General features: G+C 41.1%; 1 protein-coding gene across 4 annotated transcripts in view; it reads left to right on the top strand.

Annotated features, from left to right (window-relative positions):
• The window catches only part of tp53bp2a (tumor protein p53 binding protein, 2a), a 31054-nt gene extending 15174 nt beyond the window's left edge, over positions 1 to 15880 (top strand). For 2 of the 4 annotated variants that reach the window (XM_079689014.1, XM_079689015.1), the window contains exons 8-22: positions 1706 to 1880; positions 2032 to 2213; positions 2339 to 2503; positions 2718 to 2756; positions 4316 to 4363; positions 5691 to 5874; positions 7933 to 8049; positions 8250 to 8371; positions 8491 to 8887; positions 11412 to 12250; positions 13364 to 13501; positions 13661 to 13794; positions 13907 to 14073; positions 14220 to 14419; positions 14518 to 15880. In XM_079689014.1, the coding sequence (XP_079545140.1) occupies positions 1706 to 1880; positions 2032 to 2213; positions 2339 to 2503; positions 2718 to 2756; positions 4316 to 4363; positions 5691 to 5874; positions 7933 to 8049; positions 8250 to 8371; positions 8491 to 8887; positions 11412 to 12250; positions 13364 to 13501; positions 13661 to 13794; positions 13907 to 14073; positions 14220 to 14419; positions 14518 to 14559 (2949 nt within the window). In that variant the 3' untranslated portion in view covers positions 14560 to 15880. The remainder of the gene's footprint in view (positions 1 to 1705; positions 1881 to 2031; positions 2214 to 2338; positions 2504 to 2717; positions 2757 to 4315; positions 4364 to 5690; positions 5875 to 7932; positions 8050 to 8249; positions 8372 to 8490; positions 8888 to 11411; positions 12251 to 13363; positions 13502 to 13660; positions 13795 to 13906; positions 14074 to 14219; positions 14420 to 14517) is intronic. The other 2 variants (XM_079689016.1, XM_079689017.1) reach the window with 1 other exon arrangement.
• Positions 15881 to 19549: the final 3669 nt, after the last annotated feature.

The raw sequence follows: 19549 nt of genomic DNA, 5'->3' as shown, positions 1-19549 counted from the left end.
GGGAGATGGAAGAGAGATGGGTGAATACTGGGGACAAGAGGTTCAAGTGGTGGAGATGAAAGTAAAAGCAAGGGAGACAGAATAATACAGCAAGATGAAAGAGGAAGTTATTGAGACAAAGTGGAGAGATGGAACATAATACAAAGGTGCTAAAATAAGTGGAGTGCACTCGTGGAAATGAAGACGCTTAGATAAGAACACACATGATGGTTGTGATAGACGGGTATGATGAGTTGTGTATGGCTGCAGGTGTAGTGTTTATCATTTGAGAAGCCTGAGACTGCAGCCTGCCTGGGATTCTCACAATGCAAGACTTGTGGTTTTTAAATATCTCGCTTTCTTTCTTAGGAGTGTTGTTTTTGGTGACAACAGGGGATTGATATGACCGAAAGAGACGTGTTTAGATTACATGTTACTTGTTAGATGCTTTTATCCAAATCAACTTACATACTCAATACTGTGGACAATCCCCACAGGAGCCATTTTGGCCAGGGACACAACGACATGCTGACTGCAGTGGGGTTTGAACCTGTGACCCCCTGATCCCAACACCAAGGCTCTATCCACTGCGCCACACGCCTCGTGATATATTAAAACATTCTGTGAACATGTTTCCTTGCTTATCTAGACATATTGATCTATCTTGTTTAAAAAAAAAAAAATGAATATGCTTTAATATGGCCCGCAGGCTGAAACCAGTCTGTAGCATTCTGATCGAAGCAACTGTTGCCTGAGGGTGATATAGGAAGCCAAGGAATGCTGCTTCAAGCAGTCATGAACACTTGCACAATCCGGCAAACAAACATTACAATCAGCACACGTCACCTGGTATAGTTCCAGGTAGAGACAGTGTTCTGTTCATCTTAGAACCGGTTTGAGGGTCAGGTGCATAGCACACCGTTTCGTTGTTTATGACTGAAGATTTAACTCGGTTTCACTTTACATATAGATTTCTCGGCTCTTGTAGCTATTTTCACTTGACAAAAACTAATGGGATCTTGCCTCTGGATTTTGGAATATTGCAGAAAATAAGATCTGTGCTAAACCAAACTTTTTATTTTACTCAACACATTTGTATCAGCAGGATCATTTCCACATATTAACACCACTTCATGATTTTTGATCTCAAGTGACTTGCTAAAGTAAGGCTATAAACTCACTGCATATTGCTCGCTTGGTGCTTATCACCACCTCGAAGCTAAAGCCAGACTACTGTTTTTAGCAATTGCCCTTTTGTTAGACACAGAAGCTTTGGACATTCACTAGTGGGGTTCTTTATGAAGTATTTTATGTCTTAAAACTAAATGTAAAATATGTTCTGCTTCTGTTAGACACAGAACTTACTGTATTTCATGCATCTAATCAAACACACTTTAAAAAAAAAAAAAACGGAAGTGTTAAATGCTAACTAATTCCAGTGTTTTGAGACTCATTACTGTTGCACTCTACTTAGCCTGGCATGTTGATATAAAATGCATTCCTAACAGCCTGCAGGAGCAGTAAGAGAGGAAGGTGTATTCTTACAACAGCTAATTTACTAGTGGTCCATAACATCTGTACCTCAATGACTGAGGACATTTTGACAGCACCTGTTGAGGAACCAAACTCAGCCATGGATTACTCATTAATGATAGTTAACAGGGTTGTGTCTGTTAAATATTGTTCCTGACTGTTTCTCCCTTTCTCCTCTTGTCTCTTCCTTCAGGAGCAGCGGCTGCGCTACTTAAAGCAGCAGGAGCAGCGTCAGCAGCAGCAGGCGTCTGAGCAGGAGAAGCTGCAGCGCCTTCGAGAGAACATCGAGAACCAGGAGACTCGGCTCAAGAAGGTCCGGGCCCTCAAGGGCCAGGTGGAGCAGAAGCGCCTCAGCAATGGAAAACTGGGTAAGCTCCTCAGGAACTTAAAGGATTTTATAAATAAATGCCTGCTCAGAATATTATATGACAGGAAGCGTGGAATATTTGATTTGAATAGATTATTTCATGGTGTTCCGTTTCCCTGAATTCTCTGGTCTCAATTCCACTTCCTTTCCAGTGGAGGAGATCGACCAGATGAACAACCTGTTTCAGCAGAAGCAGAGAGAACTAGTGATGGCTGCTACCAAGGTGGAGGATCTCAGCCTACAGCTCGAGTTGCTTAAAAATGGAAAAATGGACAACTTCAATGACAACCAGAGCTCTGTGGCTGAACTCGACCGTCTGTACAAGGAGCTACAGGTGTGCAGAAACAACAGTTACTAAATGACATAAATCACACGTAGCTCCGAACACAGTATTTATTTTAATGAGCACAAACATTGAACCATCTCTTCCTTTTGTCACCATGTGTTGTCCTTCTTCAGCTGAGGAACAAGCTGAACCAGGATCAGAACTCCAAGTTGCAGCAGCAGCGAGACGGCCTGAACAAGCGCAACATGGAGGTGGCTGCCATGGACAAACGCATCATTGAGCTCCGAGATCGGCTGTGGAAGAAGAAGGCAGCGCTGCAGCAGAAAGAGAACTTGCCTGTAAGTATCACATCAACAACATAAATACAAATATGTGACCCGATGCAGAACCCCCTGATGTGTCTTTCTGGATAAGGTGTTGACATTTGTTAATGTGTTTTTCTTGCAATTTCCCCAAGCCACAATATTGCAAATAAGTTATGGAAAAGATGTTGATCAGAGCTCCCCCTAGTGGCCTCATGTTAAAGGCTGTTTGTCTCTTTCCCTCCGGAAGCCTCAGATACCCTGGCATTCAGAGCTCACCCATTCCAACGTAAGGCTCCTTAACTTAAAATCTTCTGTGTGGGAAAACCTAGTGATGCCCTCACTCGAAGGAGATCACTCCTATCCGTCTTTTTCCACTCTTTGATCTCTTTGTCTGAGATAGCTGGTGTGGATTGATTATCATTTTGATTAGAGTCGCATCTGAGTTTACACTCCCGCTGTTTTCAGTTCCATTTGGCAGAAACAACTTCTGCAGAGAGGAGAGGAGTAATAAGCGCATGCTGACACATCAGAAAGGCAGGAATGTCAGGGGAGATGCTATCTTCTATGACTACACAGAAACAGGAAGAGACGCATAATTAGTTTACTGAAGGCAAACAAACTTCTTACCAAGAACGTTTGCTTTTCAAAACATATTGCGTAATACAAACTGAATGTAACAGATACTAGAAAGGCTGAACAACCTAGTCTCTTTACTAGATCTTATTGTCGTTATAAGCGTTTGCTCTGAGCTCGCTGCCTGGTGTCTCCCTGCTCCACTCTCCCCTTTACAGGAGTTGTTTTGAACACATGTTGCCATGGGACTGTAAAGAAGAGTCAACAGACTGTTTGGGAAGGAATATTAACACGTTCACTGCCTGAGATTGAATGCTTGTGAAGGGATAGCAGAAGGGTGGCAAAAACGAAACATAATCATTCTGATCGAGTGATGAATGATTTTATGTTTTTACCAGCTTAAAAACACAAGTCATTTGACTTTGTTTCTTTCTTTATGTCTACTGATCAGGTGCACTTCCTCTCAGACCATATGCAGGTGTTTCATTGGCCGTCACCATTAACTTTCTGTCTTTCAACCAAATTAACATTCAACCAATTAACCTCAAATTTCGTATTGCAATATATTATGCTGATTCCTAACTTTGTAATGCAAATCAAAAAGCTCCCCTATGAAATGATATTTCCCCTGTGTTGTAGATACTGTACAAAAACATTGCCTCTTGAGTTTGCAGCATGCGATGTTTACTAATGCAGTGTACAAGATCTATGAGTTGGAACATAAATAATACATGTTATAATGTAAATGTAACATATCCTCCCGCAGCTCTGCCTGGAAGATTTCTAGATGAAGTAACAACGTGCCACCTTATCCGACTTTAGGGAAGCTTAACTTGTCTTTTAATCTTCCCTTTACAAATCGAATAAAGTAGGAACAGAATAGAGCAATATGTGTGCGTGTGTGTTTGTGTGTGCATGCCTGCGTGTGAGTGTGTGTTAGAGATGAAGGCTTGAAAGGACCCAGTGAGGAGGTGATTTACCCACACCCTGCCTGGAATCATAATGAGTGGGCCTTTTTCACACTGACACAAAGACCCTCCATCCAAGCTGCCTCTCTCCTCCAACCGAACAGCAAGAGTCTGTCTGACATCACCCAAAAACCCCGTTTAACCATTCTGACTGAAGAGAGGTAGCCTGAGAGCTGCCAGCCGAGAGACAGCGTATTATGATGCGTAGTACAGGGAACTAACAAAAGGCTAATCTCAGATTGAAGAAAGGGATACTTTGGTATTTTGAACTGCTGTTTTATGTTTGTGCTTTTGTTTTTTCAAGAATGGCTACCCTGGTAAAGAGAGGGCTTCAAAAGACACTCATCTTCAGGTAACTCAACTAGCATTGAAGCTGATCCTAAAGTATGTGTCCCTTTTTTCTTTCTGATCATCTTGTTTCCAAAGGGACAGCTTGTCATCATGAGTTCAGGAGGATATCTTTTTTGTCCAGGGGATGAGCTGTTTTTAAAAACACGGTTCAAGTACTTTAACGAGTCTGAAGGGACATTTGGAGTCTGTTTGTTTTGGTTTGGAAATCACAAGTGCATTTCATTAATTTTACAAGATGTGGTATTCATGACAAACTTAAGCGTTCTCTGATTCAAGCCTGGAATTAATCTACAGGATTTCAAAAAAGGTTGTGCTGTATATTTGATATCACCTGTCCAAGATGGAGATCCCACAATAATCCAAGCTGCTTTCAAATCACTACACAATGCTCCATTGCAACTTGTAGGACTGAAATCATGGGTTTCAACATTTGATAAATCTGTGTAAGCTAAATCTTTTATAAATCAGCCACTGTAATGCATGTGTTTTCTTGAAGCATGAAACCATGGCCATCATCAGCGTTATAAGAAGGTCTCATTTTCCACTTATATACACACCTTCATAAACTCTCACAAGTGTCTTACTCTAATGCTAGTTCTTCTAGCATCAGCTACGGGTTGGAAACATTATGACTGCCTTACAAATCTTTGAACCCTTGAATACTAGCCAGAAAAAAAACCTATTTGATGAACAACTTGGCCCCGGTCTAGCACCACCTTTAGGCCACAGTTTTCTTAGCATTTGTATCCATTATTATACAACGCCGTTTTTTTCTAACTTATTAACCATTAGAGCCTAAGAGGGCTTATATGGACTTGTAGTGTTTTTGATTAGTGGCCAAATGTGGAAATGTATTAAAAATATAACATTTTAGCATGATTTCTGTGATACTCATCTCAATGTCAACAATGTTTTATACATTCGTAAGTTGTGGTTACTATTTTTGTCATCCACGTTTATGTGTCTGAATAGTGTTTCTCTCTTATGGCAATATTTGTGTACCTCATTCCTGAGTGAGCAATGGGAAATTCAGAGCACAGGAAACTATTGCACGTTAATTGAGTTAATAGCAAACATGGAAATTCCTTTTGGAGCATAACAGTTTGATACAATTAAATGTCCTTTTCTTGAGTAGATTGTCTATAGTGAAATATGCCTGCAAAATGTATCTTCCAGTTCTCCTAAACTTCCATTACTAGCTCAGGACTGAGGCACAAATACAATGCCGTACTCTCTCTCCTGCACACGTAACACACACATTTGAAACATTCCTTCAGACCTTTGCTTCTCTAACAGACTCTCTTCTCTCCCACCTCTTCTCTGCACAGGTGCCCACAGATGGCCCAGCCGGACAGCAGTCAGGTCCGTCTCGTGTGGCGGCGGTCGGCCCGTACATCCAGTCGTCCACCATGCCCCGCGGCCCAGTGAGGCACGAGCTGCTCGTAAAACCAGCCTACCCAGACGGCACGGCAACCCTCCCTGCCCACGACCCGCAGAGCAAGGCCGGCCCAGGTGAGCAGCCGGAGACCACACAGCCTCTGCAGCCTTTTACTTCTAAAACCATTCCTTTTCATTTCTGTAACATGGATCGAATCCAGACTCGGGGGCGGGCCATCAATAGTAAAAATGTATTCAGATAATTAAGGCAATTGCTGAGTTCTGCAACAGCTCACTTGTCAAATAAAAGCTTACATTTTCAGATCAAAGAACGGTTAGGATCCCAAAAAGTGTTTTCAACTACTATTCGAGGCGTTCCTTTGTGATTGTACTCCCACTAACTGTTTTACTGAAATGTGACAACACCGTCCTGCTTTCAGTAGAAGCAGTGGATTCTGGGACACCTGCTGGTTGCGATGTCGATCTGAGCTCAGAAGGTAGCTAGTTACCTCCTGGATGGTGTGTTGTGACCGAGTTTTGCTGAGCCTGAACTTTGAACTCTTTATCCTTTTTTACATTTTCTGAAGAACTTGTGATATGCTTTGCAGTGAGTGAGCCAGTTATTGAACCATTGTTCCTATTGCCACCATGTGTGTCTCTTCTGCTTTTATCCTTTTTTAAAGTCAACTTTTAGAGCCAGTACAGACTAAGCTGCTGCACTCTCTTTTCACAGACTGCAGTAGCATGTGTGCGGTGTGATGGAGTGGAATGAAGTCTGACCAAAGCAATGAGAGACCAGAGCAACATTTCCCATTTAGAAATGTTCTTTGTTCTTTCTCAGTAATTAATTCTCAGAGGCTCTGTCTCTAGACTCGATCTCTTAGCCCTGAACTAATCCCCCAGTGGATAGTGGGCCAGCTTTATGTTATTAAAAATGAATGATCATACCCAGAAATTAGTCATTACAAAACAACAGCACCAGGGACAACCTCTTTCCTCATTCAGTCTTGCAAATCTTTATCAGCCCATGTTTTCCTATTTAAAGCAATTCCACATACAGGAAGTGAAAGTCTCAGTTTTTCCTCCAGTCTGTCATGATGTTGCACGCAATTATTTCTGCATGCTGAGTTGATTTGCAGTATGAAAAGAGGAGAGAGAGGGATGGGCGGGGAGGCAGAGGAATCTGCTTTTGGTATAAACCCATTCCCGGTTCTTCTAGCAGGGACGTTGTGCATAGTTTCAGGCCGGCTCCTGGGGGTTGTTCTGATCTCTGCTTGGCCCCTCAGGGGGGCCCCTAACTGGGCTGTGCCAACAGCATGACTCGAGCAAAGGGAGATCTGGAGCTCTAAGGCTACTTTTGTTTTTCTTTTCCTTCGAATGCATCTTCCTCAGAAGCCATGTTCTTGCTTAAGCCTCTGAAAGAGCTGCGGGCTAAGAGAAAAGGTACACACTCGTGTTTGTGTGTGTGGCGCGTGTATTTCTCTCCACGGCTTTGTGTGGTTCTGTTTATTTTGAAAGGGGAGATTCCTACTGAAAAAGCTGAGATGTATTCCCATAATTGGCTAGCTACATTATTACCTAGTCCTTTCTGCTTGTTTTGCCGCTGTTTGTTGAAGCGTGTTTTTGTTTGTTCTCCTCAGTTATTTTCCACCCCTCTAAATGGGTCAGTCGGAAACAAATGCATAACCTTCAGTTGAACTGACAAGCTGTGTGTGTCCTGACCATCCAAATCTGATCTTGTTGGCAAAATATGTTTTGTGTTTGTTGTCTTTCTACGACACCACTAAACTATGGGCACTGCAAAGGATAATCATTATGATTATGAAGAATTGACTGTCTTTGATGTGATGCTAATGTTGCTAGTTGCGAGTGCTCCATGCTTTTGTGGCTCATTTGACTGTTGATGTCTGCGGACATGCATGGCTACTGGCTGAGTCTTAGTCAGTCAACCAAAACAACAAATGATGAGTAACGATGGAGGCATAGTGCTTTTTTCAAATGACTGTTTCATGACTGTTTGCTCTGTGTGACTCTGCATACAACGCAGCTTTGTGCTTTTGTGGAACAATTATGACTGCAGAAGGTTACCACTTATCTTTATTAAAAAAAGTATAGTACTTTTTGGTACGTGATGACATAACACATTCTCCGCCTGTCCCTTTTTCTTTCCCTCCTCTCCTGCTGGTCCCACAGGCCTTCAGCCATCCAAGCTGGCAGACTGGGGCTCTTCAGGTCCAGAATCCAACACCAACGGTCATGGTTCATCTTCAACATTGCCCCGAATGACCTCCCACTCCAACACAGAACAAGGTTAGAGCAATACACGCGTGCAAACACCACACACACATACAACTCCTGTGCACTGTAATCTTTCCTGGAACTGTGAAAACAGTAATGAAGGCAGAACAAAAGCTTTGAAAGGGGCTTTTGTTCTGCCTTTCTATAGAATCACGCTTGCTCTTAACATGCAGGGAAACTGATTACTGCCTCTATATGTTGTGTGTGAATAGATGAGACTGAAACGAGGAGGGACAAGAAGGTGCGTCCACTCTCCATGTTTGAGTCAATGGACGTTCCCGCCACCTCCCTCCGCAAAAACCAGAGCAGTGATGACCTGGTCAGGGACGCAAAGGTGAGAATGAATGAAAACAAACTCCTTAAATACTAAGTAAAGATCCAAGAAAATACTTGTTTAGCAGTTACCGGTAAATCCATGCATCTAATTCTCTCTCTGTCCTCTCATGTCCACAGTCGGCCCCCAAAGGTCCAGTCAAGGTGCCTCCTCCTGTTCCCACCAAACCAAAAGGCCCTGGTGTCGTTCCCTATGGGAAACCAGGCCTCAACACAGGAACCTTCCCCAAAGCCAAGCCCCACAGCCAGCAGCCCCAGCCCCCCCAAGGCCGCAGCCCTCTCCCATCCTCACAGAGCCAGACACTCCCCCTCCCCTCCAAGCAGGACGCTCCACCTGCAGCCACCGTGCGGCCCTTCACCCCGGAGCTGCCCTCCTCCAAGCCTCAGACTTTAGCGGCCAGCTCCATTTACTCCATGTACACGCAGCAGGCCGGCTCAGCCAAGCCCTTCCACCCGCCGAGTGGAGTGCAGAACGCTCTCAACAGGAATCAGAGCCGCTCCAATGGATTTGTCAGTGGTAAGAATACCCAGATGTAACTTTTTGAGTTTAGTCAAAAACACTGTTGTTCAGGTGACACATTCATATGGGCTTTCTGCTGTAAAACACACAATCAAAGAGTGTATGTATGAACACATGTCAATCTTCAGGTTTATGTATCAATCTCAGAGTATCTCTTTTAAGAAGATTGAGCATTCAATCTTAAGACTAATACTGGAGTAAAAATCTAGGCATGACTTAAAGGTCACCTATTATTCAAAATCCACTTTTATACACAAACATGTGTCCCCTCTGCGTTAAGAGATTCTGAAAGTTTCAGGAAAAAAGATTTGCTCTCTTTTTGTCCTGATCCATTTCTATAAAAACCTGTCCGAAAATGAGCTGATCCGATTTTGCCCACTTTATGATGTCATAATGTTTTTTTTCGGCTTGTGTAACCATTAGCCAATCACCAACCAAGCTAACACCCACCCCCCACCTTATCACCTGAATCTCCTCCTAGAGCACCATTGTGTTCTTTGTAACCAAATATCTCTCAGAGGGGCGTGGCGAGTGGCTCCTTATTTTCATCTAAAGCAGGGGTGGGGAACCTCCGGCCTCCGGGCCGTATACGGCCTGCGAGACCATTTGGTACGGCCCTCGAGGTAATTTATAAACACACGCAAAAAAGAAAAAAATTCAAGAAATCTAGACCGCAAAATAATTAAACAAGCTTGTTTTTCCTGGCCAAGTTCAGGGTCCTTGAACACAACACGAGCCTAACGTGTCATTACGTGGTATATGTCTCGTCTGACAGGAGTGTAGTTCTAACGGAGAGCACCAGAACGTCGCTTCGGCACTTCCAAAAATTGCAGTACCAATAAGGAGCCGTACACATGCCGCAGTTTTTGCGTGGCTGTGTCTTTAATTGTAAGCCCAGTGGCGATCTGTTCATCTGTCATACTGACCATACAGTCAATAACTTTGTTGTTATTAGCATCTGGTTAGCTAGCTATGCTAACGAATATAAGAAGCTTTTTCTCCAACCAGTGAGGTAAAGGCACATCTTTATATGATCATTATAATTATAGAAAAATAAGAGAATAAAGTAAACAGGTATACAATACTAATATGACAGTAAAAACAAGTTGTTATTAATAAACAAGAATACAGTTTAAAAGGGGAGTGATTTGTAAAATATCCATAAAGAAAAAAATCTGCTTACAGTCTCAAAGTGCACCAGATTAATGCTTTTAACTTCAACATTTAAAAAAAATCTTCCTGGTGATGCATGCTTGCTTTTTCTTTGCACAACATGAAAGAAAGGCGAAATGAATGGGCTGTGATTTGAGTTTTTTAAGCAGACGTTGAGTTCAATAATTTGTACGGCCCTCGAAGGATGTTGTAAAAATTGAAATGGCCCTTGAGAGGAAAAAGGTTCCCCGCCCCTGATCTAAAATAACAGACACTTTTGAAACAGGGCTGGAACAGAGGGGATTATGGGATGCTACAATACATGATCTGTTTGGTATTTCAAGGTAAACACTTCAGAGACATGTTTTGTATATATCTGAGAGCTATAATATATTGATGAAAAACAGTATACTAGGGGACCTTTAAATCTAAATTCAGGAGTCTAGACAAGCGTTTATGAAAATAGAATATTTTGTCACTTGAGATATATTCACTGTTAAGTAGTTCTGCCCTGCTGCTGTTCTGTTTAGCATATTCAACAGGGATATATTCACACACCGTTGACCAGAGGATGAGCTAGAGCGTCTACACCATCTGTTACATCTTCCCTTTACAAACGCAATAACAGGCAACCGTACCTGCTGCTTTTGACTGGAGTTATGGAATTGAAATGGAACACGTTTTTTCTCCTCCCCTGAGTCAGTTCGGAGGATTGAATCAATGCTAGCTCTATAAATGCTAAGACATTAATGGGAAACAAAAAAAGATAAGATACCACTTAATATAAGAGAGAGATGCAAGGGAAGTGTTAAACGAAAAGTCCAATTTAAAGTCTTAAATAGGCATAGAAAATGTCAAATATTACTGATGCATATACAACATATAGGTACATTAAAATTAAGTATTCCATTCCAAAGTTATTTAGACAGAACTAGTATTTTATTTACCGGTATATAAAAAAAACAATATACTCTGATTTGTTTGTCTGATTTTGCTTTACGTCTCGAATGACCAGGCCATTATTTCAATTACATTCATAATTGATATTCCCATCTGGTGTACATTTTTGACCAATGTTCCCCCTTAAGCAATCATTTATATTTAATACAAACTTTGAGCAGCTGATTCAGAGACTGATACAAGCAGGTTTTTCTACAGCCATTGAGAAAAATAAGCAGTATCTTAGAGGAAAGAATATATTATTCTATCCGGTTTTTAAAAAAAACCCATTATCAATGCATTGTTTAATTAGCGCATTGCTGACCTGAGCATCTTGTAATTATCACATTTTAATTAGCTTGGGGGCAGAACAAAGGGTCAGTTATTAGTGTGTATCTGTGTAACACTTGTTTCCTATCTTTGTTCATAGTGTATGGTAAACCAGTGATCCCCAGTGGAGGCCTCCTATATCCAGAGAACCCTTACATGGAACGCCGCTCCCCTGCCTTTGAATCTGAGGTCGACCACAACGGAGCCTACAACGTGGGTCCCAGTCCATCTGAGGTCCCCCAACCCGAAACGGAGCGCACCCCCCGGCCCCTCAGCCCCACCAAGCTGCTTCCCTTCATTTCGAACCCCTACAGGAACCAGAACGATGGCGACCTGGAAGCCCTGAGGAAGAAGCTCTACAACGCCCCAAGGCCGCTGAAGAAACGCAGCTCCATCACTGAACCCGAGGGTCCTGCGGGGCCCAACATTCAGAAACTCCTCTACCAGAAGACCACCCTGAAAGCTATGGAGACTATTACCACACCGACCACTCCCACCTACGCTGATGAAGCAGAGAAGGCGGCGGAGGGATCTGCGGGGCCGCATGTTTCTCTGGGTGGAGCGGACCACCAATCGACAGAGACTCCGGATGGGGGACAGCTCCCGTCTCACATCACTACAGCTAATGTCCCCGTGCCAGGACCCCCAGAGCTCACCAAACCACCGTCAGCCTTCCAAGAGAGAGAGGACATTATCCCCCCTCCTCCCCCATCCCACCCAGCGCCCAGGCCAGATGACGGTCACTTCCCACCACCTCCAGGTTCTGGCTCCGAGGACGCAATTTCCAGCCTCCCCCCTCCACCTCCAGAAGGTTTCTTGGAAGAGTTCCCCCCCTACCCCCCACCCCCATACCCCAGTGGAGCGGAGCAGGACAGCTTGGGAGAGGACACCTTCAACATGAAAGCCCCCGAGGTCACCGGCCAGGTCATTCTGCCACCGGTATGTAATAACACATTAAATGAGACGCAACAAAAGAAGCATTCATATTTGTCCTCTTTTCTGTCAAGCTATTTATCAATCTATACTATTTGGTGTGTTTGCCGCGTGTTCAATATATCACCCGTAGAGATGTCTGTGGATAATCTTGTGTATCCGAGTCATGATAACTGGAAAGAGGCATTGCACTTCAGTTTTTCAAATACATTGTTTTTGTTTTTTGAGCCACCACAAAACAACTGCCATCTACTGTAGATCAAATGTTTTCGAGAGAAGGCAGACATCACCGTGTTGATATCTCCAACAAACCGCAACTCAGACCCAAATATTCTAAATGGATAAATATCACTAGAGGAAAAAGTTTATCTTGGATTTTGGGTGAGCTGTCAAGCTGCTTAAACAAAAACATGATGTACCGGGCGGTACCCTCAGTCTTCTCTTGTTTGTGTCCCACAGTCCTGAGTCTCAGTACAGTACAGACTACAGTTGTGTGCTTGTGTTATTAAGTCCTCTCACATGCTTGTTTGTTACACAGTAGCTGGTCATGAGGTACAGTTATTGTGCATTCTACTTAATAAAGCTGTGCTGGTAAACAGCGCTGACCTGGTCTGTTATGTCATTATATAATTCCTGTCAAGCACTTCTATTGTTTCTGGAGAAAAAGGACCTTATTCCTCTTACAGTAAGCGGATACCAAGCCTACTTTCCCCATTACGTGTTGAAAAACAACACAAGTTCACATGTTCTTGTTGTTAAGCTCTTAGCAAGACTTCTTAAGTGGGTTTTATGCTGAGGGGACGGGTATTACCAGTGAGTAAACCAATTAGAAATAAGTATTCATTATTCCCCCCCCTCGTTTTCTCCTTCTGTCGCCTCCATTTGAGAACCAATTGTTTGTGTAATCATGGTTTTTAGAAAAATCAATGTGTTTCTGGGTAAACGGAATAAGCAACGCTCGTAGAGCTGGAAAACAAGTCCCTCCTCTTCTCTCGGTCCACACTGAACACAACAGAGTGGACGATCAGGGGGAGACTCTGATTTGACATTTTCCTTCTTTGTGTTGTAATGGCTTTTTATGATCACTGACGTGCTACACGGTTATGATTGTGCCTCCAGGGAAAGAGGACCAACTTGCGCAAGCTTTGCTCTGAACGCATCGATCACAGCATGAGAGTGAAGTTCAACCCTCTGGCTCTGCTGCTGGACTCTTCTCTGGAAGGAGAGTTCGACCTGGTCCAGAGGATCATCTATGAAGTAAGACATTTACTTTTGCCTTCTTCTGCTTAGTTTTCTGCTGTGTTAGTCGGCTACCATTGTGTCAGAGTGTTAGATAAAAAATATCCAAAAGAGACATTTTTGTTTGCTATTTTCTGTGGCTCACACTACCCCCTTTTTAAAATATTTCAATCTCAGGTGGAGGATCCCAGTCTGCCTAACGATGAAGGCATCACTGCTCTACACAATGCTGTCTGTGCTGGACATACAGAGATTGTCAAGTTTCTGGTTCAGTTTGGTGTCAATGTCAATGCTGCTGACAGTGACGGCTGGTACGTTCACTGCTGACATGGCCGATTACCTGAGACAAGTCTGAACTGTCACAATGAGTTTTGAAATTGTTTACATTTATTTACTCAACTCTCAACTCCTTCCTCCCTCTAGGACCCCTCTTCACTGTGCTGCATCCTGCAACAATGTGCAAGTGTGCAAGTTCCTGGTGGAGTCCGGTGCAGCCGTGTTCGCTATGACTTACAGCGACATGCAAACAGCAGCTGATAAATGTGAAGAGATGGAGGAGGGCTACACCCAGTGCTCTCAGTTCCTCTATGGTCAGTTCTTTGCTATACATTATGAATGCATTGTTATAATTGTTATTGTGTCCTGTGTATGTTTCAGGCAAGCAAAAATGATGTCTTACACTTCATATCTTTTGTGTGCTTAATCTTTGTGTTTTTCCAAATCTGTCTACCCTCAGGTGTGCAAGAGAAGATGGGCATCATGAACAGGGGAGTGATCTACGGTCTGTGGGAATACAATGGTGAAAACCCTGATGAACTGGTGTTCCGCGAGGGAGACTGCATGACCATCGTCCGCAGAGAAGACGAGGATGAGATCGAATGGTGGTGGGCCCGCATGGGAGACACCGAGGGTTACATTCCCCGCAACCTCCTCGGGGTGAGTCGAAAGTCACTGAAACTGCAACGATGATAAATTGTGTTTTTTTTATGTACAAATGTGCACTGCTAACATTCCTTGTCGTTTTCTCTTAACAGCTCTACCCCAGAATTAAGCCGAGACAAAGAACGCTGGCTTAAAACATAAAAAACCCTGCCCATTGCAGTCTGCCAGAGCTGTACACACAATCAAATACACACACACACACAATCAAATACACACACACGCTCACACACACGCACACACACGCACACACACACGTACACACACGCACACACACACGCACACACGCACACACGCACACACACCCACCCACACACACCCACACACACACACACACACACACACACACACACACACACACACACACACACACGCTTTAACAGACTGGGACAGAGAAGGACACTGCTGAAATGAAGAGACAAAGACAGACCAAACAATATGAAGGATTATCTATGAACTCTTTCTGGCACTTTTTTTCTGTATCTACAACAGAGGAATTCTCCCTCTCGTACTTTTCCAGGCCACACTGTGTACCGTGTACTTAAGACACTTTTGGCATTGCTTTCCTTTAATCCACTTTTTTGTAATAAGTGTCTGAAACTATTTCCTACTTGACAGAAACTCAAATGTTGGGATGTAAATGGATCAAGCAGTATTTGTTATTGCGCAACAGTAATCTTTACACTTTTCGATAGTCTTTTAAAACTTGTTTTTCTGGGCTACTGGTTATTTTCTAACACTTGAGGCTCTACGTTGCATGAGTTGAATGAGTGGAATATGATGATGCTCTGTTACCATGACAATCTCTGTGGGGCTTGTTTCTCGTCATCTGTGTTGAGTGCCTGTGCCTCTGCTACCTGCACTACTGGGGTAAAATCAATCATGACCACCACTGTTCTTGATTTAAAAAAAAAAGAAGAAAATGATATGATTGGTGGGAAAAACTTTTGATTGATCTATTAATGTTCATTCTGTGGTCTATGATACCCACAAAGCCAGTCTGCTCTCCTGCAATGGCATATGGTTGAGATGCCATAGATACTGTGTATACATGTATTTCTGTCATAAACACTAGTGAGAAGTTACTTTAGGAATTATATTCTTATATAAGTTTCCAACTCTTTAATCTGGAAGGAGATTTCCATCCATATGAATTTTATATTTTATTACAGCCATTTCATGACAATATTGTAAAAAAAAGCAAGCGTATACCAGACACCATGAATTTTTGTTATAATCAGTTGTACGATTTATTGTAATGACGATTTATTCAGCTGAATCAAAAATAAAGATGCAACTTTTACAATATTACAAGAGTTCCTGAAACTTACCACATATCTCTGTCAATGCAGATTGTATTTATTTTTGTTACTTTTTCTTTAGCCGTTTTGTCAGAATTATAACCACAAATGTACTGTAGTATTTCCAATATTTCCAATAAAATACTTTATACTAAAATGCAAGACTTCTTTTTTATCCACACATACACACTTTATCCACTTTTCTCATCATTGTTAATACAATTGAATAGAAATGTATTGGTCTCCATGTTTCATTTTTTAATACACAATCTTTGCTGCCCTCTGCTGGACAGAAGGTGACACTTTAGCTTTCCAGAGTATGAATCCAAATCAGATCCAAATATGGAAAATAGTCAGAGGTGCAGTAGCAGATTCAAAAATATGCGATTAGAAATATTTTCCAATCACATGGATACTTTTGGTCTCAAAGACAAATACAAACTTAAAACGTCATCTGCTATAAGGTTAGAAAACAAATAAGTGATCGGGGGCTAAATCGCTTGGATGAATATGCTCAAATATTCAAAATAAATATATATGTTAAGTAGTAGTATTGGTAAAAAGCTGAAACGGTGTCTAATGTAACTATTAATTATTAAACATTTTGTTTTGTAAATGATACAGTACGAGTTGACGCGGACTGTGTGAAAAACGAACCCTTATCACAGTCTGGGATAATTCTATGATTAGCAACAACATTGATTTTGATGCATTGCAGCAAACGTTGCTCCATAATACAGCAGAAATGCCAGAGGAATCAAGTGTAATAGCATGCATTTGCACCATGCATTAGAATACATGGTTCTATATTGTAATGGCCCTGGGACAAAGATTTGTCCTTAAGGATCTCAGTGTATTTGAGCTGCACCATTTATTTTATACCTATTTTAGAAGCTCAGGTTAAACTTCCAAAACTCAGGGGTTTTCACTTCTCACAAAATGTTGGCATTTTTGCCACAGCGTAAATGATTTTTTAAAAACAACATTTGAATAAAGGCTAAACATTTCCCTAGTGACACACAAGTGTTGCTAATATGCTTACTATTATACCTAAACATGCAGATGATTAGTAGCTAGGATTACCATTCCTTGCATCCTAGTAGTAGTAAACCTTGTTAGTATGCTTACATTTTTATAATTAGCACTGAACAAAATCAGCAGTATTCCTCCCATGGGGACCATGAAGGTCTGTTAAAATTGTATGGCAGTACTTCATAAGTGAAGTACTTCATAAATCCCCATCAACAGATGAAAACTGGAAACAATTAAACACAGCCAGAGCTAAATTAAATATTGAGTTAACAAATGAAATCATAACACAAATGAATCTTATCAGACAAAATAATTGTGATTTCGGCAATAAACCAAGTAAACTACTTGCCTATCAATTAAAGAAGGAGCAAGCAGAAAGGGCTATAAAGGCAATTCGTCTGAAAGACAACAAGATAACCTACCACCCAAAACAGATTAACCAGACTTTTTATGAATTTTATAACAAATTATACAAATCTCAATGTGATTACTCACAAGATGAACTGGACAATTATCTCCATAACATTAATTTACCTACATTATCTGATTTAGATCAAGAGTATCTAAACTCATCAATTATAGAAGTTGAAGTTTTGGCTGCAATTAAATCTATGCCTATAAATAAAAGCCCAGGGCCAGATGGCTTCTCGGCAGAATTTTATAAAGAGTTTTGGACTGAACTTCAACCTATATTTATGTCAATGGTTAACAACTTCTCTCACAACAGAACACTTCCTCAATCAATGAATCTTGCATATATTACTGTACTACATAAAGATGGAAAAGACCCATTGAACTGTTCTTCATTTAGGCCTATAAGCCTCTTGGATCATGATTATAGGATTATCACCATATTATTAGCAAAACAACTGGAAATTCTTTTACCTAAACTAATTAGTCCTGATCAAACAGGTTTTGTCAAGGGCAGATATTCTTCTGATAATATAAGGAGACTTCTGAATATTATAAACCATTTGGACACCTGTCAGAAGCCATCTCTGCTTCTTCCTTTAGATGCCGAGAAGGCTTTTGACAGGGTTGAGTGGAATTACCTTTTGCTATCTTGAACAGATTAAATATGGGCTCTCGGTTCATAGAGTGGGTCAAATCAATTTATAAAAATCCTAAAGCAGCGGTTATCACTAACTGCAGTTCCTCAGATTTGTTTCCACTGACAAGGGGGACAAGACAGGGATGTCCATTCTCACCTTTGCTTTTTGCAATTGTAATTGAACCACTGGCGTCATGTGTATTAAAGGAGTGAAGATTAATGATGAACACAAAATGTCTCTGTATGCTGACGATATCATTCTTTACTTAACAGACCCAGAAAATTCAGTACCACATCTGCACGACACGATAGAGCAATTTGGAAGATACTCAGGATATAAAATTAATTTTAAGAAATCTAATGCTTGTTTCTTACATATGACGCCAACAGCAAATTTGGAAAAGTCTTGTTCTTTTAATTTGTCACCAGGTGGCTTTAAATACTTAGGAATAAATATAACACCACACCTGGATAATCTGTTTAAAGAGAATTCCAATCTGCTCATTGACAAAATCAAACAGGATTTATCTAAATGGTCCACATTACCAATATCGCTGCGAGGAAGAATCAATGTCATAAAAATGAATATTCTACCGAGATGAAGAAAGGATTCACTATGGGTTCAGATAGAAGCCAACGTCTTTGACCCGTTGCCAGTGGAAACTCTTATATTTGTTAAAGATTTCAATAAGGTGAAACATATGGCCAAATGTTTTACAGTGGTCAATACACTTTTAGCCTGGAGGGACTGTACAAAAAATTCATGTTAACTCTGGTATTTCCATCTTTTCTCCTATTTTGAACAATCCTAATCTTAGCAAATATTTGTTGTCAATCAATATAAACAAATGGACGAAATCAGGTATAAAACAATTGAAACATTTGTTTCACAAAGATATAACATTGAAATCATTTAATGATTTGAGAGCAGAATATGACATTTCAAATAAGGATTTTTTCAGATACCTGCAAATTAGGAACGTGATCCAATCAATTACCAAAGGCAATAAATTGAGATCGGGATTGTTGGAAGAGGAGGAGATATTGATGTCATCGAGCACAATCAAAGGTAAAATTAGAGAGTTTAATGCAGTTTTTTCTAAAAGAGCTCATTCATGCTTTCCAACTTTAAAAAAGATCTGGGAAAAGGACTTATGATACAGATAGATGAAACTACTTGGCGGAATATCTGTGAAAGAACACATTTTCCATTCACAAGCAATAAAATCAAAGAAGCAAACTTTAGATTTCTCAACAAATGTTACCTCACACCCATAAAGATGCATACAATTTCCAAAGAAAACTCTCCAAAATGTCCGAGATGTAAAGTAAAAGAAGGAACATCAAAATATAATCGTGGACATATCTTTCAAGCTCTGTGGTTGCCATTGTTTTCTTATTTGGAAAATATATGTTGCATCCTGTGGCTATTTTTCCTGACGGCCGGAAATACTAGTTGTGTTGTCATTGTCTATATTGTCGCTGTATTGTGTATTTAATTGTATAATTATCTGTTTGTTTTACTTTGATGTGGGTTTATTCTTTTATTTTTTTTCGTTTGATTTTGTTTTGTTTTCATGGCTCTGTTGTTTAAGTTATATTGATAAGCATTATTTATTTATTTTTTGGTTTTGCCCGTGTGGGCATGTGCGGGTAGAGGGAGGGGGAAGTGTAGTGAGTGTACTGTGATATTACAATATAAATGAAATGGCATCAACTACTGTACACTATAATGAAATAAAA

The sequence above is a fragment of the Notothenia rossii genome (assembly GCF_949606895.1).
Source record: "Notothenia rossii genome assembly, chromosome: 6".
Taxonomy (NCBI): domain Eukaryota; kingdom Metazoa; phylum Chordata; class Actinopteri; order Perciformes; family Nototheniidae; genus Notothenia; species Notothenia rossii.
Note: the sequence above shows the minus strand (reverse complement) of the source record. Positions and strands in the feature narration are given on the sequence as shown.